This window comes from Monodelphis domestica, chromosome 3 (assembly GCF_027887165.1).
Source record: "Monodelphis domestica isolate mMonDom1 chromosome 3, mMonDom1.pri, whole genome shotgun sequence".
Classification (NCBI taxonomy): Eukaryota; Metazoa; Chordata; class Mammalia; order Didelphimorphia; family Didelphidae; genus Monodelphis; species Monodelphis domestica.
The window spans coordinates 500,291,204-500,314,727 of NC_077229.1; the positions used below are offsets into that span (position 1 = coordinate 500,291,204).

The 23,524-nt window shown below is 41.8% G+C and overlaps 1 protein-coding gene across 3 annotated transcripts in view; it reads right to left on the reverse strand.

The window, feature by feature from the left end:
• Window positions 1-23,524, reverse strand: part of NLN (neurolysin) — a 146,011-nt gene that overhangs the window by 16,964 nt on the left and 105,523 nt on the right. For all 3 annotated transcript variants that reach the window (XM_056824852.1, XM_056824853.1, XM_056824855.1), the window contains exons 10-12: window positions 4,736-4,922; window positions 4,307-4,435; window positions 2,324-2,460 (exon numbers count right to left, since the gene is read on the reverse strand). In XM_056824852.1, coding sequence (XP_056680830.1) covers window positions 2,324-2,460; window positions 4,307-4,435; window positions 4,736-4,922 — 453 coding nt within the window. The remainder of the gene's footprint in view (window positions 1-2,323; window positions 2,461-4,306; window positions 4,436-4,735; window positions 4,923-23,524) is intronic.

Sequence of the window (23,524 nt, forward strand, 5' to 3'; positions counted from 1 at the left end):
AGTGGGAATGACTACAAAAAAGGAGTATAAGACAAGGGGAGTAGCTATAGAGCTTGAGAGATTCATCTGAAAGTTTGCTCAAGATAAATGAAGACTAAAGTATTTGTAGGCAGGTGGAAGGAGCCAGTGGAGAATACAGTGAATTCATAAGACAGGGGGGAAAAGTCACAGAGAAGATGAGTGGAATGGCCAGGAGGAGAGGTTAGCTTTGGAAATGAAGAATATTTTATTTTTAAGAAGAGAGTATTTGGAGGAATCCCATGTGAACTGGAATGACCTCCAGGAATTGATGCAGAGCGAAAGGAGCAGAACCAGGAGAACATTGTACACAGACTGATACATTGTAGCACAATCGAATGTAACTGACTTCTCTACTAGCAGGAAGGCAATGATCCAGGACAATTGTGAGGGACTTATGAGAAAGAACACTATCCACATCCAGAGGAAGAACCGTGGGAGCAGAAACACAGAAGAAAAACAACTGCTTGATCACAAGGGTCAATGGGGATATGATTGGGGATGTAGACCCTAAGCAATCACCCTCATGCAAATATCAATAATACGGAAATAGGTCTTGATCAATGACACATGTAAAACCCAGTGGAACTGAGCGTTGGCTACGGGAGGGAGGTGGAAGGAGGGGAGGGAAAGAACATGAACCATATAACCATGGAAAAGTATTCTAAATTAATTAATTAAATAAAAATTTTCAAATAAAAAAAGAAGAGATTATTTGTTGTTCAGGAGTTTCAGTCATGTCTGTCTCTTCAGGACCCCATTTGGGGTTTTCTTGGCAAAGATCCTGGAGTGGTTTGATGTTTTCTTCTCCAGCCCATTTTACAGATAAGAAAATGAGGCCAATGGGGTTAGGTGACTTGTCCTGGATCATTAAGAGAATAAAGGTCTCAGGTTGGATTTGAACTCAGATCTTCCTGACTCCTGGCCTATGCCACCTAGCTGCCCAAAAGAGAATACAGCCATCTGGAAAGAAATTTTGAGTTGAGACAGCAGAAAGATGAAAGGAGCTCAGGTAAAGAGGAGAGCGAATCTGATGAGAGTGGAGAAACAGGAATGAGAAACGGAGGAGAGCGATTTGGAAAGTCATGGAGAGAAGAGGGATCACCAGGTGGTCAGCGGAAGTTATGGGGAGGGACTTGTCCATGGCTCAGCCAGCAAGGTCCTGTGGCTTTCTCTGGGAATGTTCTAGGACAAGAATGGAAAAAGCAGGCAGCAGGTGGGAGAGTCAAGGGCTCAAGGAAATGTGGGGCATGGATAAAGGCAAGTGAAAAGAGCCGCCCAGAGAGGTCCATGGCCAGGGGCAGGGGAGGTCCTGGAGGAGCCTGGAGCAGGATGCAGGAAAGGGGCTCTCAGCAAATACACTAAGGCTTTCTGGACACCTGACCCTTGAGAGGCCTTGCACTTCTGCGGAAGGCCTAGGGCATTTCTGGGGAGCCACCCTGTAGCTAGCCATGCTTCTGACCATGGAGGTCCAGGCCTCCACCTGGGAGACTTGCAGCGGACGGTGCCAGGGGAGTCTTCACGAGGGCAGGACGCAGGGCCCTAAGCAAGGCGTCCTTGGCCAGCGGCCACCTGGAGGCTCTTCACGGGGCAGTGAAAGAGAAGGCTCGGGTTAAAGAACCAACTTGGGTTACTGAAAGGCATTCCTGTAACCCAGTAAGCCAAAGGCCAGGGCAGCAGCCCTGGGAAAGGTGCCTCCCACTGAAAGCATGCGCACACACAGAACCAGAACCCAAGCAGGTCACCTGGATCGGGACGAGCTCGCCTTCCTCTCCCGGCTCCCACAAAGCCAAAACACCCGCAGCGCATGTCACAACAAGCCACTAGAATGCCCAAGTGCTGTCAACAAAGCTCTGGATTTTTAATTATGCAACATATTGGAATGTTAATGAGCAAGAAAATGCAGTTGGTATATATAGAAAAATCTTATGGGATTGGATTTAGTCACTTCTACTTTTCCACTCATTACTAAGCATGGGTGATTTCTAGAGCTGCAGAGGGCTGGGACGAAACACAATTACAATCCCCTAAAATCTAAGTGCTCACAGAGTTTTGTTTTTTTTTTTAACTTTTGCTTTCTGTCTTAGAATCAATACTAAGTATAGGTTCCAAGAAAAGCAGTAAGGGCTAGGCAATGGAGGGTAAGTGACTTGCCCAGGGTCACACCGCTACGAAGTACCTGAGGCCACATCTGAAGCCAGGACCACCTAGCTGCCCCATATCCATAATTTTAGTGTTTAAAGCGGGAAGGAAGGAGTGGATCTGCGAGGTTAACCTAAGGAGAAAAAAAGAGTAAATACTGTACCTCTGGATTCATAATCCCTTCTTTTTTAAAGCAGCTATAAAATATGTCCATGGAAAACACTTCACTCCACAAGTATCCATAATACTGGCCATCATAGCCTCCTGCCAAGTGGCCAAACGTTGCTGGCATGTTTGTACCTTAAAAGAAACACAAAGGAAAATCGGTGGCATGAATGGAGGGAACAGTGAAGGGGCTCCCATGCCTTGGCAAGGTGTTTACAGATGTCTCTCTTATCTCCAGCCCCAGCTTAGAGCTGGTTTCGGCTTTTAGCTCTGGAATGTCTAACAATAGTTTCCCAGGTCCTGTCCACACCCATGGGCTGTTTCAGCACTGCTCCTTCTTCTCTCTGCCTTCAGACCTCATTTGTCTCTGGGATGCTACTCATCATCTCTTTCTATTTTAAATAGTAACGGGGGCTCTAAATGTCTCAGGACTACAATTAGGTTTTAGGATAATGACCCCTTCAAGGGTGCCCTTCAATCTGAGGGTGATCAAAAGTGTCTCCCTAATTCAATTTAATTTGCTAATCTCTACCACAAACTGTGAACAGCCTCTCTAACTACAGTGGGGAATAACAGCGACCCAAAGTACAAAACTGCTCTGATTCCATCTGACTCCTTTATATGTGGTTGCATCACTTCAATAAGTGTTTTTTCCATGAGTATCAATGACCTGACTTCTTCTATTTCACGGGCATCAAGAAGTTAGACAGGTTCTTCCTGTTGTGTTTCCTCACTGTACAAATGAAGAAACTGAGGACCACAAAGGTTAAGTGACTAGATCAGGGTCACAGAGTTTTACTGATATTTCTTATCCACCCAACACCACTACACCCACCGTATCTCAGATTAGGAATGGCTTGTTGTTGTTCAGTCATTTCATTCCTGTCTGACTCTTCATTACCCCATTTGGGGTTTTCTTGGCAAAGATACTAGAGTGATTTGCCACTTCCTTTTCCAGCTCAATTTACAGATGAGGAAATGGAGGCAGAGGGACGTGACTTGCCAGAGTCTGCGTGTCTGAGGCTGGATTTGAACTCAGCAAGATGAATCTTCCTGACCCCAGGTCCAGAGCCACTGACTGCCCCTTTAGAGGTGGCTAGGAAGGGAAAAGAAGGAGGGAGCCAGCCTGCCAGTTCAACCAACCCAAATTAAGGTAAGTCAAACTATGCTTCATTTTTTGGTTCCAGTGTTTATGAAGAGAAGAGTTTGGGGTTCTGTAGAAAGATCTGCACCCTTTCTTTCCAGCTGCTCTTAGAGAGGAAGGGATCAATCACTGCACAAGTTAGATCCCCACAGGTAAGGGGGCCACCCCACCCCTCTCTTTGACTCTTGTCTTGCTCCAAAAGTGGTATTTCGGGAAGTTGTCCCCTATATTTGTGAAGGGGACAAGCCTGATTTCCAGCAATTTTGACAAGATATCTTGGAAGAACCCTTTTTGTACTTATCAGAAGTCATTGTGACCCAACAGAAAGAAAAATATGGATGAGATTCATCTGTGTCTCCCAGTTTCCTTTAGGATCAAACATCAAATTCCCTATTTGTCATTTAAAGCCCTCTCCTGTCTTATACCTTATTTTCCCTCTGATACTCGATTCTCCTGCCACAAAATCTGTGATCCAGGGACTGGCAGCCTCCTTGCTGGTCCTCAAACAAGACACTGACTCTCCTTACTCTGCATTTGCCCATTCTCAGAATTCTCTCCCTCCCCGCTGCCTTCAAGTTTCAGCTAAAATCTCTCCAAGCCCTCCTTTAGGCGAGTGCCTTCCCTCTGAGACCCTCTCCGGCTGGTCCGGAGTCTATGCTGCCTTCCGCCTCCTGGTACTGGATGGTGAGCTGCAGAGGGCCAGGGCTGCTTCTCCAGTTCTCCCAGGCCCCGAATGGTAACCTCCCCATCAGGGCTCCTGCACTGGCCTACACTAGATTGCCCCACAGGGCTAAAAGCATGGAAACCAGACTAAAGAAAACCTTTGCATCTGCATACCTGGGGTGGCGGAAATGCCCAGGATCTCCGAACAATATCTGGCATATTCTCTGGAGGAGTCCAAAGATGCATCAGTGTGGAGAGCTTGATCCACTTTGCTCAGAACAATCTGGCGGAGGGTCAACAGACCTGAGGGAACAAGAAGGCGGAGGTTGGGTTTTGACCAAGGAGAAGCGCATGTCCTTTCTAATGGGCCGAGACCCCAAATTCCAAGATAAAGGATCACCAAAGGACGTTCTGAACAGTCAGAACAAATCATAAAAATCTTCGAAAGCCAAAATGGGCACATAAAGGCTTCGAAGCGTCTCCCCTTGGACTCATTCATGAGGCTTCTTCTGCTAGGGGTCTTGGGCGGGAGGAAGCAGGATGAACAGAACACTGCCCTCCAGGATGCTACTTCCCCTTCTTCTCTAGCCCTTTCAGTCATACCTGTGTTGACCAGCCGAGAAGCAACAAGTTTTTCAAGCAGATCGTCTGTTATAGGGTTCCCATCTTTATAGTGCTTTGAGAGGCGTCGGAGAGAATCCTTGTCCCAGACCCAGTTCTCAAGCATTTGGGAAGGCACCTCCACAAAGTCTGTTTCCACATTAGTCCCACTAAATCGAGCAAAATCCGTCTGGAAGGAAAGACGTAGGGACAGTTATTTATGAAAATTTTTATTTAATTAATTTAGAGTATTTTACCATGGTTACAAGATTCATGTTCTTTCCCTCCCCTCCCCTCGCCCCTTTCCTGTATCCCATGCGTTATTCCTCTGGGTTATATGTGTCATTGATCAAGACTTATTTCCATATTATTGATATTTGCACCAGGGTGATCATTTAGAGTTGTAGGGACATTTAAAGGAGGAAAACATAATGTATATTATTACACATATAATATAAAACATATAATATAATTGCAAGTTATATATAATTATACACATCATATATGCACACAATATACAATATATATGATAAATATAACATGATATAACATAACATAACATAACATAATATAATATAATATAATATAATATAATATAATATAATATAATATAATATAATATAATATAATATAATATAATATAATATAATTGCAAGTTACATTTGTAGTTAGAGTTTGTATGTCGTGTCACTGGATTCTCACAGGAATTCTAAGGGGTAGCTAGCTAGGAGAACTCTTATTTATCCCTCTTTTACAGACCAGTGGAGGTCATGCAACTTGCCTAGTTCTTTGGGGGGGTGGTCAGAGGCAGCCCTGAAATCCAGGGTCTTTTGACTCCTTTGTACCATGGTTTCTCCCAAGCCACTTAGCAGCCAAATAGAAATTATATTCTATAAAATTGGAATAGAAAGGATCAAAAAGTAATAATCATAACAAATTTATATAGTACTTTATCATATGTAAAATATCAATTACAAGACCTATATGCAATTATGACATGTACATGTACTAGTTGCAAAGCAGCTAGGTGGCACAGGGGATAGAATGCTGGGCCTGGAGCAGCAAAATCAGAGTTCAAATCCAGCCTCAGATACATGCTTCTTGGGCAAGTCATTTAACCTCTGTTTGCCTTAGTTGTAAATGATAAAATGGGGATAATAGCAACTATCTGGTAGGGTTGTTGAGAGAATAAACTTAGCACAGTACCTGGCATAGAGTTGGTGCTACAGAAATGTTTATTCCCTTCCCCATGTGTATTTTTCCTCCCAAAGCTATAATTTCATTGGTTTAGGAAAGTCCTCTGTGAAGAAACTCACCCCATCAATGCGGGCCAGTGATTGTTCTGTAATTTGTTGTCTTACAGAGAAACCTGGGACAAGGAGACTAAATGACTTACCTAGGGTCACAAAGTCAAGCTGTGTCAGTCTTGACCTAGGTCTTCCTGATTCTAAGATCCACCCACCACACTATGCTGACTTTAAGTGCATGGATTAGTAATTTTTTTTAACCCTTACTTTTTGTCTTAGTGTCAATACTGTGTATAGGTTCCAAAGCAGAAGAGCAGTGAGGGCTAGGCAATGGGGGTTAAGTGACTTCTGTATAAATAGAAATCAGTTACCCTAAAAACCACATTTCCTGGGAGCCCACTGACTTCCTGTCATTACATACTGTAGTAGATATTGATACTAGGAGGATTATGGTAAGGGGAAAATATCAGAGAGGTAACACCAGGAAGCAAGCCAGGGAAAAGACTGAATCTTGAGCCCCTCCCCCTACACTACTTCCTGTTCCCTTTCAATTGTCTTAGAAATATTCTTCTCAGAGATGGTAAGCTTGAAGATTTCCCCTAGTAACCAAATCCCACAATCAAATCCTTTAACGAAGAGGTCTTTTATTCAGAGGTCTTTTATTCGTTTGGGTAGAAGAGGTAAGGAGAGGGGAGGGGTGAGAGGAAAATAGGTCTCCCTAAATTTTCTAAGCTACCCTGTTGATTGAAGATTTCAAGATATATTCAAATTCAGGAAACAAAATTATCTTTCTCTAAGGGGAGATATTGACAGCAATGCTGACAGATTTCTTCTGGGCTAAAAACCCAAAAGTCTTTTTAGCACACAAGTCTTGTGGAATGGGCAGATGCTAGAGAGAGAGTTTCTCTTCCACCTTCTGGTTCAATAACCAGAGAAGGAATTCCTTTTAGCCAGCTCCAGCTGCTTAACTGCCCTTTCCCAAAGTTCCATGGAACTGTCTCCTCTTCTCAGTTGATTGGTGTTTCACAAAGTTCTAAGCTCCTTTTCTTTTTTTCAGATGCATTTGCCACTTCTCAGAATCTTCATTTATAGTACTTCCTGTATAGGGGATATTAGGCAGTAGGGTGGCTGGTCTCTGCCGTCTTTACTTCCTGTCAATTACTGTGGTGGTAAGCAGGGATTTTGAACAGACTGATTAGCCATGGGCATGTGGCTTTTTAATTTTATTACCTTTTTATTCCTTTATTTCTAATGATCATTAATATCTCTTAAAATATAACATTTTAACATTATTGTAGATTAATTAATCTCTTAAAATATAACATTCTACATTATTGTAGATTAATTTTAATTTTTTTTAAACCCTTACCTTCCGTCTTGGAGTCAATATTGTGTATTGGCTCCAAGGCAGAAGAGTGGTAAGGGCTAGGCAATGGGGGTTAAGTGACTTGCCCAGGGTCACACAGCTGGGAAGTGTCTAAGGCCAGATTTGAACCTAGGCTCCCATCTCTAGACCTGACTCTCAATCCACTGAGCTATGCAGCTGACCCCTTAATTTTAATTTTTATAATTGCCCAGGGTCACACAGCTAGGAAGTATCTGAGGTCAGATTTGAACCCAGGATCTCCCATCTTTAGGGCCTGGCTCTCAATCCACTGAGCCACCCAGCTGTTCCAGTAATCTTTTTTTACAGATGAGGCAACTGAGGTTCAAAGAAAATCCAAGGGTCCAATTTGATTAACTGGAATTAGAACCTTAATGTGACTTCAAATCCAATCCCCTTTTTGCTCTGACATTTTGCCTCTTACATGCAGATCAAATAAAGCTAGAGTCAACTCTACTCTTTAAAAAAGCAATATTAAAACAACCTCAAGCATTTAAATGAAAATAAAATATTGTATTCAAGCAGCATGAAAAATAACCTGCTGAATAATCTATATTGAGTAATTATTTCATGATTTCTCAGCCTCAGGCACTTGAAAAATCACCAGGAAACCATGACTGACATGAATGTACTAAAAATAAAAAATAAGGATCTTCATTTTGAAAGTCAAAATATTTCTAAAGAACTTTCTATTCAAAACAAATAGATCCATAATCCAGGATAGGCAAGCTCACCCCAACCCCCCTTTCCAGCTGTTCACTTATGTTTATTCAACACATGCCTTTCTAGAACACTCATCATCCATCCCACTGCTTAAGTACACAGTTATATTAAAAAACCAAAGAGTTAAATCGCAGTATTCTTAGTTGCTTCCATGATTGTTTTGTATCCATTTTGGGGGGAGGAGAGGAAGAATTGTAATCTAAATTATACAATCAATATATTTATAATCTCTGATGTTGTAGCTTAGTTGTATTCAACTCTTCATGACCTCTTTTGGGGTTTTCTTGGCAAAGATAACAGAGTGGTTTGTCATTTCCTCCTCCAGATCACTTGACAGATAAAGAAACTGAGGCAAACAGCATTAAGTGATTTGACCAGAGACACATCGATAGTAAACATCTAGGGTCAATTTTGAACTCAGGTCTTCCTGACTCCATGCCAAGCACTCTAACCACTACACCAGTAGGCTTTCCAACCACATGGGTGCCTTGAGACAAAGAGAAAAGATCCTTCAATGGGAAATGAGAGCAATTACTGGTTGGCGAGGGTGGAGTAGGGAGGACACAGGTAGACTTCAGTGGCACTGAAGGATCACACAATTTAGAGAACATTTATGCTTTAGAGGTTATCTAATTTAACTTCCTCATTTGTAAATTGAGGAAACAGGCCCAGAGAAAAGAGATAAATTGCCAAAGATCACACAGGTATGAACTAACATAGCCAGGCTTTGACTTCAAGTCTAGTCTACATTCAAGGCTCTTCCCCCACAGAAAGCAGCAAGCTCCTTGAGGAAGCAGATTGTCTCATTTTTGTATTTGTATAGCCTAGCAGACTCTAGCATACTGTAAGCACTGCATCTCTAGAAGAATTTCCTAAAAATAAGAAATTTTCAAAGTAGAAGGAACTGGCTCAGGAGGAAGCAAATCTCTGTCACTGGAAGTCTTTATTTTTATTTTTTTAATTGAAAATTTTAATTTAATTAATTAATTTAGAATATTTTTCCATGGTTACATGATTTATGTTCTTTCCCTCCCTTCTTCCCTTCCCCCTCCTAGAGGCCAAGAGTAATCCCACTGGGTTTTAGATGTACCATTGTTCAAAACCTATTCCCATATTATTAATATTTGCATTAGGGTGATCGTTTAGAGTCTACATCCCCAATCAAGTCCCCATCAACCCATGCGATTGAGCAGTTGTTTTTCTTCTGTGTTTCTACTCCCACAGTATTTCCTCTGGATGTGGATAGCGTTCTTTCTCATAAGTCCCTCAGAATTGTCCTGACTGCAAGTCTTTAGACAGAGGCTGCACTGACCACTTCTTGGGATCATTAGAGGAGGAATTTTTGTTCAGGTTGGAGCTTCTGAGATCTCTTCTGAATCCTAAATTCTATAATTCTGTGTATAGGAAGGGGAAACAAATGGAGGACTTGGGGATTCTTAAGATAGAGTGCTGGAGCTGGAGTTAGGAATATCTGAGGCTAAAATTGGCCTCGAACAAATGCTGTGTGACCCTGGGCAAATTACTTCACCTCTATTTGTCTTAATCTACTGGAGAAGGAAATGGCAAACCACCCCAGCATCTTTGCCAAAGAAACTCTGAGGACAGTATGGTGTATGGGGTCATGAACTGAGAGAAAATGACATTGGAAAAAGTAAAGAAATATTTACTGGCTTTGGGTAATAGATTAATAGAACTATTAAAGTTAGTCAAGCAAAAACCAAACATTTCAGGCAAAAAATTTAAGATCACTGGTATGGCAGTTCTTTTTAACCTTCTTATATTCTATAGCCCATTTGTAAAAATGCCATTGGCAGGTAGAAATCGGACCCTATTCCAGTTGGGCAATAGAGAGAATGGTGAGCATTTGGTCTTTTCTCCCCTAATCTTTGCTCCTACCCTTCTTTCTCCCATCCTTGTTCACTCAGTCCATTTTTATTTCTTCAACATCCTCACCCCTCGGGATTAGCTGAAGGAGTAGTCAGAAAGGGATGTATTTGTCTATAGCAAGAGTTAACAGATGGGATGTAGGATTGGCAGCTCCTACTATTTTGTTCTCTGCTCTAGGCAGGAGCACAGATGTCAATCCAGCCTTGCTTTCTGCTGTCCTCTTTTTAAACAAGAAGAAAAAAAAAGAAAAAGAAAGATTGCTCAGATTCCTATGAAAACTGAGCTGATTCTTGAGGTAGTTTAGAACTGCAAGAATCAAAGAATAAATATAGAGAGAATTGGACTTAGTAGCTCCAATGTTACTACGAATACTATTCTGCAAGAGTCCCAAAGAAACTAAACTCTGACAGGGAAGAAGAGGCAAGGGATCTTGGGGGAGGAGATGTGGGCAGAACTTGAAGCATTGTAGAGCTCTGCTGCAGGACACACTTAGGGTACTGATCCAGAGTGACCACCTTTCTTGATATTACAGGAAATGCCTCCTTTATACCTTTCTCTGGACCTCTAGCTAGAACGGATCTCCCTCTTCTTTGAAGTCTCTTAACATCTTGTTTCCAAGGTGCTTATCCACTTTTCATGTTCCAATTTGCTTTGGTTTATTTGATTCTTGAGTCCTCAATTAGATTACAAGCTTCTTGAGGGCAGAGCCCATGCCTTGTTTATCTCTGTATCTGTCCCCAACCTTAAACAAATGCCAGTTTGCCTTACTGTAATGTTTTTTATTGACTGATTCTATGCAATAACATAATAATGTGATTCTGGTACTTCAGTAACTTTGACCTCTTGAAAAAAGATCCTTATACTAACTTGTCTGTAGTAAAAAGTATTATTTGAATGAAAAACGATTTATTCAGTGCTGACTCTGTCTCAGACACTGTGCTAAGCCCCAAACACAAAAAGGAGACAGTTGTTGCCTTCAAGAAGCTTATATTCTAAGGAGGCAGAGAACAGATAAAAGCAAAGGGCAGCCAGGAAAGGGAGCTTTGGTCTAGGGCCTAATAGATATCGAGGGTTAACACGTTTCTAATGGCTTTTATGTTTTTTATAATTGCCCTAGAAAATTGGAATTAATCTGACAAAGTGGTAACATATTCCTGGGAATAACTTTGCAATGTTCCTGACCAAGAGAAAAGGTCAAGAGTGCCTTGAACAGGGCCCCACTTCTTTCTATATTATCAAGACTACATCTTGGTTTTAACATCCCAAAATGTTGACAATCTATCTCATGCTGGGCAGAAGTTTTCCCACATTGTCCAATCCTAGAAGCCCCCTCCCGTCTTCCTTGAAACAATATAAAAGTTGTAATCTTCTCCTCAGGCTTATGGCTATCCAGTCCCTCCATGTGTGTGACTGACCTCTCTCTCCCAGTGGGGGTAAACATCTTTGCTACAGAGCCCTATGCCTGATTGTTTCACTCACATAGTTGTTGGGTTCTAAGACATAGAAATTGGATAGCTAAGTTGTAGAGAGGATAGAGTGCTGGACTCCTCTTCCTGAGTTCAAATCTGGCCTCAGACACATACTAGCTGTGTGATCCTGGGCAAGTCACTTAACATTCTTTGCCTCAGAATCCTCATCTGCCAAATGAATCCAGAAAGGAAATGACAAACCACTCCAGTATCTTTGCTGAGAAAATCCCCAAAGGGGTCACTGAACACTGACAGGAATGGTGAGTGGAATTATTGGGTAACTGGTCATCTCACTCTGGCTGGAAGCAGGGTCAATACTATTCTGATTACTGAGCTGGAAGGGGCTGGCAAAATAAGGGTGTAGATAGCCCTAATGAGGGAAAACATCTAGTCTGGGGCCAGTTTACACTGCTAGAATCATGCATGATCCCCTCAGTGCTGGGGATGGGGTGGGTGGGAGGGAGTTCTAAAGCAGAGGGGATTCATTCCAACAGCCTTTGGGGGCAGAGGGTAAAAGTGCGGGGTATTTCCTTTTAGGCTTTCTTCTACTTTAAATGCCCAAAGCAGGGTTGTGGGAGTCAGTGCCATGATTCTTCTCCCCCACAGTCTGCCTTGGTGACCACCATCCCTGTAGAGAAGTCTCTTAAATCTGCACGATCTCTCTCTCTCTCTCTGGCATGAGGATCAGCCAGTGCAGTGGCATGAAGATGGGAGGGATGGAGTGTCATGTTCTCATAATAGCAAGTAGGCCAGTATAATTAGATGGTAGAATATGAGAAGAGTAATGTAAAAGACAGGAAAAGTAAGAAGGGTTCATATTAATGAGCTCCAATTGACAAACAGAGGGTACTGTAGTTTATGCTAGAGGTAATAGGGAGCCACTGTAGTTTATTGAGTAAAGGAGCTGATCTGTGCTTTAGAAGTTTGGCAACACTGTGGTGGACTGCAATGGGGAAATTGTGTAGTACTTTGCAAAAGGGCAAACTTCACTCTCATTGCCTGGAGTCCCATCATCCTTCCAGGCCCCTAGTCCTCCTCATCTCCTCACTTTGGCTCACCCACACATCCAACCTACTGCCAAATTTTATCTCTTCTAACTTCACACTAGCAGGTCCCCTTTCTCCACTCACAGCTACCCCGTTACCTCTCATTTGGATGATTACAAGGGCCTTTTAACTGCTCTCCCTGGTTTGAGAATCCCAATACGCAGCTAGGGGGAGAGAACACTAGGCATGGAGTCAGAAAGATTTGAGCTCAAATTCAACATCAAACACACCTTAGCGGGGTGACTCTGGGCATGACACTTACTCCATTTCCTCATCTTTAAAATGGAAATAATAGTAGCACCTATTTAAAAATGAGATATTTTTAAGGCCCTTTTGCAAAGTACTACACAATTTCCCCATTGCAGCCCACCACAGTGTTGCCAAACTTCTAAAGCACAGATCAGCTCCTTTACTCAATAAACTACAGTGGCTCCCTATTACCTCTAGCATGAACTACAAACTCCTCTGTTTGTCAGTTGGAGCTCATTAATATGATCCCTTCTTACTTTTCCTGTCTTTTACTTTACTCTTCTCATATTCTACCATCTAATTATTCTGGCCTACTTGCTATTATGAGAACATGACACTCCATCCCTCCCATCTTCATGCCACTGCACTGGCTGATCCTCATGCCAGAAATACTCTTAAAAAAAAATCCACCATATTTATCACTGGAATTGACAAGTACTATGGCTGGCTGATGGAAAGGAAAGACTTATGCTTACTTTTTACAAATGTTTAAGTATTAGGCAGCATTAAAATATTAAAAATGGAAATATCTTAAGTATACATGCAAAAAGAAAACCATTTATTAAAACCAAATTTAGCTAAAATTAGAAGAGAAGTATCTCACCATAGCCTTCTGTTTCCCTGACTTCCTTCATTTTGTATTTTTTTCTGTTTTAGAATCAATACTGTGTATTGGTTCCAAGGCAAAAGAGCAGTAATGGGGGTTAAATAACTTACACAGGGTCACATAGCTAGGTGGTGTCTTGAGGACAGATTTGAACCCAGGACCTCTTGTTTCTAGTCTCTAGTTTCCTTTAAGACAGCTCAGATCTCACCTTCTGTAAAAGGCTTTCATGGAATAATAGCTTGTCTCCCCATTAGAATCTACTCTCTTGGAAGGCAGGGGCTATTCTGGCTTTTCTTTGTACCTCTAGTGCTTAGTACAAGGTTTGGCACATAGCAAACACAGAATCAGTCAAAGTATTTATTAAGTTCCAGGCTTTGTGGTAGGCTTTGTGGATATAATTACAAAGTAAAACAGTTTACATTCAGATAAATAAATATAAGGTACTTACAAAATAAATATACAGTATGGAGCAGCTAGGCAGACCAGTGGAGAGAGCATGAGACCTAGAGATCCTGGGTTCATATCTGACCTCAGATACTTCTTAGCTATGTGGACCCTGGGCAAGCCATTATCTCTAATTGCCTGGCCCTTATAGCTCTTCTGCCTTGGAAAAGATACACACTGAAGGTAAGGGTTTAAAAGAGAAAATAAGACTACGGGTGCAATTAGATTTGAGAAGATTGTAAGAGTTAATGTCTCATTCCTCACTCTGGACCTCTATAAGATGGAACATGAGGATTTTTTTTTTAAAAAAGCTGTTAAATTCATCTTTCTAAAGTGCAGGTCTGCTTTTTTTGTACAAGAACATTCATATTCTTGTACATTCATGCACTCTTTGTGTGGCCAAAAATTGGAAAATGAGGGAAAGCCCTTCAATTGGGGAATGGCTGAACAAATTGTGGTATCTGTTGGTGATGGAATACTACTGTGCTCAAAGCAATAATAAAGTGGAGGAATTCCATGGAGACTGGAACAACCTCCAGGAAGTGATGCAGAGCCAGGAGAACATTGTACACAAAGACTGATACATTGTAGCACAATCGAATGTAACTGACTTCTCTACTAGCAGCAATGCAATGATCCAGGACAATTCTGAGGGACTTATGAGGAAGATGCTATCCAGATCAAGAGGAAGAACTGTGGGAGCAGAAACGCAGAAGAAAACATATGATTGATCACTTGTTTATGAGAGCAGGTGATTTGTTGTTTTGGTCTTAAAGGATTGCTCTTTAACAAAAATGAATACTATGGAAATGGGTTTGAGCAGTTATATGTGTATATGTTTATACATATATATGTATAACCCAGCAGAATTGCTTGTCAGCTCTAGGAGGGGGGAAGGATGAGGGGAGGGAGAGAACATGAATCATGTAACCATGGAAAAATTAAAAAATAATAATAAAGTGCAGGTATGACAAGTACTATTTCCTTGAATGAGAAACTTTACAGGCCTCATCTAGTTGTTTACCTATAGTCTGTACAAACTCCTCTGTCTGTCATTTAAAGCCTTTTACAGTGTGGCTCCACCTAGCTTTCTAGGCTGATTATTCCACATTATAGCCCAGCATCCTTTTGGTATCCAGCTAAGCAGCCCACCTGCTGCTGCCTGCACACTCCGCTGCCTCTCTCAACTGTAAGCCTGGCACATACTGTGTTCCAGGCCTCGGATGCCCTTCCTTCTCCCCTTTCCCTAGGAAAGCCTCAGTTTCATTTTTAGATCCGGTGGCAGCATCACCTCCTTTTAAAAGACCTTTCCTGATTTCTCCTAGTTGTTGGTTACTGAATATCCCTCTCTCCACACCCATTACTGATTATTTATTTAAGACATTTTTCCCCCAACCCTTTAACTTTCCTCTTTAATACCCTGTATTGTTTCTAAGGCAGAAGAGTCGTAGGGGTTAGGCAATGGGGGTTAAGTGACTTGTCCAGGGTCACACAGCTAGGAAGTGCCTGAAACCACATCTGAACCCAGGACCTCTTGACTCCAGGCTTGGTGCTCCATCCATGACTCATCTAACTGCTCCATTGTGTGTATTTGTTTTCTTTCTTTTAAAAAATTAACTCATTTAGACTATTTTTCCATGGCTACATGATTCATGTTCTCTCCCTCCCCTTTTCTATCCGCCCTCCCAGAGCTGACAAACAATTCCACTGGGTTATACCTGTATTATCACTTGATACCTATGTCTATATTATTCATTTCTGTAAGAGAATAATCTTTTAAAACCAAACCCCCAAATCATATGTGTGTAGTTATTTTCAAGATACCTTGTGTTTGTTCAACTGAATGTAAACTTCTGGACTCCCTTTGCCATTATATCCCCAGGACCTACCACAATTCCTGGAACTTAAAGCTTGGACCAAGGACTCGGGGGTGGTGCTGGCCTATGGCCACAGAAGCAGGCGAGCTCTTGAGGATGAAGATTGCCTCACCTTTGTGCAGGCATCCTCAGTGCCTAGCAGAGTCGAGAAAGCACTTGGTAAAAAGTGCCTGATTAATCGGTGCCTGAAACCTCTGAAGACTAATGTAAAAATAAGCACTAGCACCTAGAATAAAGGTACCGCTCTATTACCTCTTAGCACCATTTTGTGGTTCAGAAAAAAATGGGCTCCTAATAGTTGACATGCGTATCGTGTCTAGGCAAAACTGACTTGTTTATGAGGGGGAAAACCCCATGAGCCCCAGAGAACAAAGCCTGGGAGTTTCAGACCTCAGAGAGAGGCTGAACAAACGAATGTCCAACAAGAATGAACTAAGATGGGAGAAAAACACCACTGGAATGTTTGTGCCCTGGTAGAGAAGAGAAGGCCTATTCTGTTCACCAGCCATCCCGTAGGTGGGGAGAAGAGGGGGGCAGCAGAGCCAGTGAATGAACAGATCTTCAGAGGAACAAAAGGAAATATTCTGAGGGAGGGGAGCCTAAAAATAGCTCCACCACTCACCAATTTCCCGACAAGTCAGTCACGCTGATTCTCTGTGTGTGCCCTCAAGGCAACTCCATTTGAATATTTTTTCCAATAAAGGCTGACCAGACCCAGCAAAATTCAAAGACTTCATTTCCAGCAAAACTAACACCCCCAAAAGACCAGAATTCACAGCTAGCCACTGCAGCTATGTGATCCCAACAACAAAAACCTTTGAAGGGAAAGAGCTAGTCACAGCAGAGGCCAGGAGCTCCCCAAATAATGAAGCCAGACCTACGCTGGGATGCTGGGGGGAGAAGCAGCCTTCTCTGTGGGTGCAAGGGGCTCTCCTGAGTTATTCACTGCTCTGGTATTGGGGCAAGTTCAATTTTCCAGCTCTCAGACTCATCTCTACACTCCTAAAGCCCTTCATAAAACTCTCAGTGTGAAAAATTAAAGGGTGTTGGAGTAAACCAGCCCTGAGAATTAGTCAACAATGCTAAGGAGCATTCCAGAGATACTAGAGTGTTTAAAAATAGATGCAATGCCCCACAAAATAGAGTAGTCCACTGAATCACCACCCAAGCAGGTGGCGGCAACCCCAAAAGCTAAAGGATCCCATGGCTGCAGGACATATGCTGACATGGCGGGCCCCAAACTCCAGACTGCTTCAAAATCCCTGAGAGGAGAAAGATTTCCTGGAGTCCAGATTTTTCTTCACTGTTCTTTTCAACAGACGATAAGATGCCTAAAATATATTCCATTAAGAGCTCTCCTGCTCCAGCAAAACTTACAACAGATGACTGGATACTCCAGAGATTAAGCTGCCAACTCATACATGAGGGGTGTGCCCAAGTCAACTCTGTATGAACTGAACAACTGAAAATTCTCATCTACGACTTGGTTTGACTTAAACAACAGTCACCTGGCTTGTCTGCCGAATTACGAAACCTGTTTTCAGTCGTCCCACCTAAGGGTTGTTTTCCTAAGCCAGAACCCCAACAGAGATGAAGGAGATGGCTGAAACCAATAAGGGCACTTTATTCAGTGCAAAGGATGAGTCCCAGGAGACTTGCCCTTGGTTGTTCAGGGTTACTCACATCATCGATTCCGGAGCCAAGTGGCTCCTCCTCCTGGCCTGAAAGATCTAGTTAATTCAAAGAATATGGAGAGTCTGTCTTCCAGGGGAATAAATCAGGCCACAGAAGAGGGACAGCTGCGATCCACAAAGAGAAAGCCGAAGCACCGCTGGCTCTGGTCCCAAGTGACCTGCATTCCTCTCAATCACTGGAAGTAATAACAGCAATAAGGAGAATCTGAATCACACTTTCAGAATTTGATGTTCCGAGAGCCACAGAAAGGTAAATCTGGCCATTCCGGAAGGTCAGTTTCGGCAGCTCTCGTTTAGGGGTGCAGAAAATGACACGTGTTGGCTGCCCTGGGGCAGGGGCAAAAGGAAACCGGAAGGAAGGATTCTTCCACTGCAGGCCTGGCTACTTCTGTCCCAGTGATTCCTCGTTTATAGCTCTCCGAAACAGAGGCAGGTCACCATGTTACTCCTCAATTGCAAATAATGAGGAGGTCTTTAAAGAAGCTGACCAGTAGGAATCCGGGCCCAAGAGCCTGACTTAGCAAAGAGCTAAGAGTTGTGCTCAGGCTTCTTCTCTCTTCTTCCTAATATGTCCATTTCGGATGATTTCTAGTTTTTGACATTTTTCTCTTCAGTTCCAGAGTCTTTCCCTCCCTTTACTCCTCCCTCCTCACTGAAAAGGCAAGAAACACAATACCCATTATACAGATGAAGTCATGCAAAACAGAAAGACTCCCATTTTCAGGACTCCATTCTGTCTTTTCTGTTCTTGTAGCAGAAAGAGAAATTCTAATAACAATTACAACGGACAACTATGAAATGTTTTAGAGCTTGCAGCATGTTCTTCATGGATTATTTCAGTCTGAGCCTCCCAACAACCCCTTGAGGTAGGTACTACATGTGTTAAAATGCTCATTTTACAGATGGGAAAACCCAGGCTCAGGGAGATAAGCCAAACAAGGTTCCAAGATAACCCCAAGGGACTTATGACTAAAAACCCCTAGCCAAAGAAGAAACTGTTGGAACCCGATTGCAGACCAAAGCATGTCCACCCTTCATTTCCTTCATGAGGTTTTTGGTTTTTTTGAAACACTTTCTATCTTAGAATCAAGACTATGTATTGGTTCCAAGGCAGAACAGCGTTAAAGGCTGGGGAATGGGAAATGACTTGCCCAGGGTCACATAGCTAGGAAATGTCTGAGGCCAGATATGAACCTACCTAGTTGCTCCCATGAGTTTTTTTTTTTTAATTGTTATATGTGATATGTGTCTGCAGGCACAATGAATATGGAAATTCAAGCTGCATGAAAGCACCTATATCAGACTATTTACCACCTGGGGAGGGGAGGAAGGGAGAGAGAGGGAATCTGAACTGCAAAATGTTGGCAAATGATTGTCAAAAATGGTTTCTACATGTAATTTTCAATTTTTCAAAGATGAAATTTAGTGAGAGAAAGTTAAGACAGTTTAAAAAAAAGGATTAAGTGACTCAGCCTCTGTCAAAGAGCAAGTGAGTTTCTGTAGCCACATTTGAACTCTGATTCAATTTTGGATTTTATAGGTGGTCCCTGACCCATCCCATCAAGCTGTTTCTCATTAGTAGTTAGTGTCTCTCAAACAGTTTCTATTCCAGAAGGGGGAGGCTCCACTCACAGATATTGAGTGAGGGTTTACCAGTAGTCCCAACCTTGAGAACAAAGCTGTTGCTAATGTGGGAAGGATGCAAGCAGAAGAAGGTAATGTACCTGCTAAAAAGCCTGGCTGGGGGTTGGGGGGGATGGGGAAGGTGGAGGCTACCCTCTGGATAAGCTCAATTCTAAGATATCTGGTACTATATAGTCTAGGCTAGAGGTCTATTTTTGTACAGTCTTTGAGCTAAAAATAGTTTTTCAGTTTAAAGTTTTAATGTATTTAAAAATTAAAAACCCCCCAATTCTTAGCTCTCCCTCCCTACTTTGCCAACTCCTGCAGACGTGACTACAGCTGACAATTCTGTCCCTTGGTATCTCAACTGCCAAGTTCTATTTCCAGGCCTTGGGGATGGATCCCTGTTGACTCTGGATCCTGCCAGGTGGTTACCTAATTTGAATTGATGCTTCATCTCCCTTTGACCTCCTACATATGCCTATGGCACACTGACAATGAAGCAGTCATTAACACCAGACTCCACGGAGGGCTCCGGATGAGGAGGAACAGGGCATGTGCACGATGATGTATAATTTTTTAATTTAAAGCAGGGATTCTTCATCTTTTTTCTATCATAGACACTTTTTTCAGTCTTGAGTATTTTTTTCAGAATAATGATTTTGAATGCATTAAAAAATACAAAGGAAACCAATTATGTTGAGTGAAATGGTCATCAAAATATTAGAAAGCCAAGTCAGAGACCCCAGGGTAAGAACAAGATGTTTTCATTGTCCAGTTTACTTTCATTCAATTTTACAAATGTAATTTATCCTAAAAAACTTCAATTCTAATACAATTCAATTTAACCAACACCACTAACCAATCAATGGGAATTTAAAAACATGTATTATGTCCTGGGCTTTATACTAAGTAAATGTAAAGAGAGAAGTGAAACATTCCCTGTCCTTAAGCAGTTAACATTCTAATTGAGAAATGGGGCAGCTAGGCAGCGCAGTGGATAGAGCAACAGGCCTGGAGTCAGGAGGACTTGGGTTCAAATCTATCCTCAGATATTTCCTGGATGTATGATCCAGGCAAGTCATTTAACACCAAATGCCTAATCCTTGTTGCTCTTCTGTCTTAGAACATATACTAAGACAGAAGATAAGGGTTTAAAAAACCAGCAAACACAAAGCTGACTTTAGACACAAGTCACTTAGCTCTGTTTGCTTACTAGCCTTTGCCCATCTCTCTGAGTTGTTATTAAGATAGAAAGAAAGGGTTTAAAAAAAGAAGAAAAGAAAAGAAAAAATTCTAACGGAGAAGAGAACATGTATACTGTAAAATAAATACATAAAGAATATAGAAAAAGTGAGTGGTTTGGGGAAGAACAGGACTAGAAATTTGGGGAAAATGGGAAAGGCCTCATATAGAAGGTGGTGCATAAGTTATTATTGTTCAGTTGTTTCAGTCATGGCCAGCTCTTCATAACCCCTTTTGGGGTTTTCTTTTCTTTTCTTTTTTTAATTTTATTTAGTCAATTTAGAACATTATTCCTTGGTTACAAGAATCATATTCTATCCCTCCCTCCCCTACCCTCACCCTTCTTGCAGCTGATGTGCAATTCCACTGGGTATTACATGTGTCCTTGATCAGAACCTATTTCCATGTTGTTGATGTTTGCACTAGGATGTTCATTTAGTCTACATCCCTTTTGGAGTTTTCTTGCAAAGATACTGGCCAAAGATAATGGCCATTTCTTTCTTCAGTTCAATGGAAATATTGGGAAACTGAGGCAATCAGGGTTAAGTGATTTGCCCAGGGTCACACAGCTGGTAAGATCAGAAACCCAGGAAAATGAGTCTACCTAACTCTAGGCCAGGCATTTTATCCACTATACCACTTTGCCACCCAACTTATGGGATATCTTAAAACAAACCAGGGATTCTCAGAGATGGAGATAAGAAGGGAGGACATTTCAGGTTTGGGAGTCAGGCAGTAGAAAGGTATGGAAATGGGAGATGGATCAGTTTTGTGTGAAGAATAGCAAGGAAGCCAGTATGACTGGAAAAGTGAGGTCAAGGAGGAGAGAAATGGGTAAAAAGACTGTCAAGGGAGGAAGGAGCCAAGCTGTAAAGGCTTCAAATGTTAAAGGATTTTTATATTTGATCCCAGAGGTAAGAGGGAGCCACTGGCAATGACTGAGTGGGAGGGTGACCTGGCTAGACTTTACTTCAAATGAAATCACTTTGCAGTTCTGTCAAGCATGGACTGGAGTTGGGAGAGACTGGAGGTAGAGAGATTCATTGTGTGACACATTTATTAGTCAATACATTTATTAAATGCCAACTTGGAGTAAGAGACTGAGGATGTAAAAGTGGAAAAACAATATCCTCAGAGAGCTGGGGTGGCAACTACACAAATAAGCATAATGTAGGCAGGGATACTTAAGGGAACATTTTAGCATCCTTTCTGTACAGGAAGCCTATTCAGATTCCCTTTAATTGGAGTGCCCTCCCTCTCTTGATTGTTTCCAATTCATCCAGTCCGTAGTTTGGAGATAGAGTTGTTCAAATGTTGTCTCCCACATTAGACTGAGTTTCTTGAGGGCAAGGGGCTGTTTTATGTATGGGACCTGACACAAGGTAGGTGATTGAGAACTGCTTCTGACTGACATGATTTTTCACACTTTTTGCAAGTGCTCTCACATGATTGCATTTGACCCTCATAAAAGTGAGGTCAGTGGACTTTGACCACTTTTCTACTGAATGGTACCTACAGAAGAAGTCAGGTGTCCTGGGACCTAATGCAGAGAATGTTCTTGTTATTACACTACATTGTCACCTGAGTTATTGTTCATCTTTAATTTTCTAAGAGAATCAATGAAATCACAGGGTGATGTCTTGCCCATGAATTGGATTTTAAGTTAGGCAGATTTGCAAAGGCATCGGCATCTCTCTCTGTCTCTGTCTCTGTCTCTGTCTCTGTCTGTCTCTCTCCCCTCCCCATCCCGTCTCTGTCTCTCTCTGTATCTCTGTCTCTCTCCCTCTCTGTCTCTCTCTGGATGAGGGTTTAGGCACTGAAAATGCCAGTCATTTCTGAGAGCCCAAACAACAACAAGGCCATCAAACAGGAACAGATACCAGGAGATTTTACCTTTCGATTGTTATCTTCCCAGTAGCTTAGGACTAATGCCAGCACAAGAATATGCTGATGGAATGCATTTACTGAATACCCAGTTCTGAGACACTGACCAGACACTAAACCAGTGCTGCTGCATGTCTGAAAACTGGCCTGTCCTGCCAGTGCATCTAAACATCCCTAAGACAAGCCCAGCAGGCTAAAAATCGACACACAGCTGTAATGGAGGATTCATCAGCTGAACCAACACCTCTCAAGCTAATCTGCTGAACGTGTGTTGCAAGCTATTTATTCACTCAGTCTTTCCCAGACAGACAAGACAGGCTATTCCCGTGTGTGGAAATGATGCCAAAGCGCCACTATGTTGTTTAGGGAAGTGAAAAGGGGTCTGAATTGTTCTGCAGCTGGGCCTTGGGAGGCTCTACCAATAATTGAGGGAAACAAATCCACTTTAACCCTGGATCCAAATATTGCTCTTTAAATATCTCAAAGCCCTGATGGACTATGGGAGTAATTCAAAGGATTAAGAACCAAGCAAATAAGAAATTATAAATAGTTCTTCAGAGATAATCCTAGAAGAAGTCTGACCAGTCCTGGTAATGTATCTGCAGGGTGTGACACATTTGTGTGCAATAATGAGGTTAGGCAAAACTCAGAAGGCTGCCTATGTTCTATCTACCAAAAGAGAGATTCTAACCTGGTTAATGCTTCATGCCCAGCTGTGCTGAGGGGGAGGAGGAGTTAGTCAGTTATGAAATACCATAGTATTAAATAGAGTTAAATTTTTTTCTTAAATTTTAATTTTTATTCTCAATTACATGAAAAAACTTTTTTATCCTTTAAAAAAAGTTTCAGTCAAATTCTCCCCTCCCTGAGAAGGCAAGCAATCTAATATAGATTTTACATATGTGATAGTGTAAAACATCAAGAAAAAGTTTTCTATTGACAAGTTGTCAATCATCCACATTTCCCACTGTACATGGCCCTTCTCTCACTCTCCACCAGAGAGCCATCCTTTATAATGAAGAAAAGGGAAGAAAAACAGTTATGCAAAATGATGAAAAAGTCTGTCTTTAAAAACAGTGAAGAACATAATTCTCCATATTGAAGCCACTGGTCTTTTAGTTAATAGCAAACAACTACACTCTAAGGGGATGCTTAACTATTAGGGAATGGCTAAACAAATTGGGAAATAAGAATAAAAGGCAATATTGTTTTGCCATAAGAAATGAGTTTCAGAGAAAAGTGAAAAGATTTTCCATGAATTGACACAAAACTAGCAAAGCAATTTGTGCAGCAAATAGAGAAAAACAGTTTTGAAAGGCTTTAGTACACTGATCAAAACAACGATCAAGGAGAACTGAGGATGAAATATACCATGCGAAACGAGACACACATTTGTGTCAATATGGGAATTTG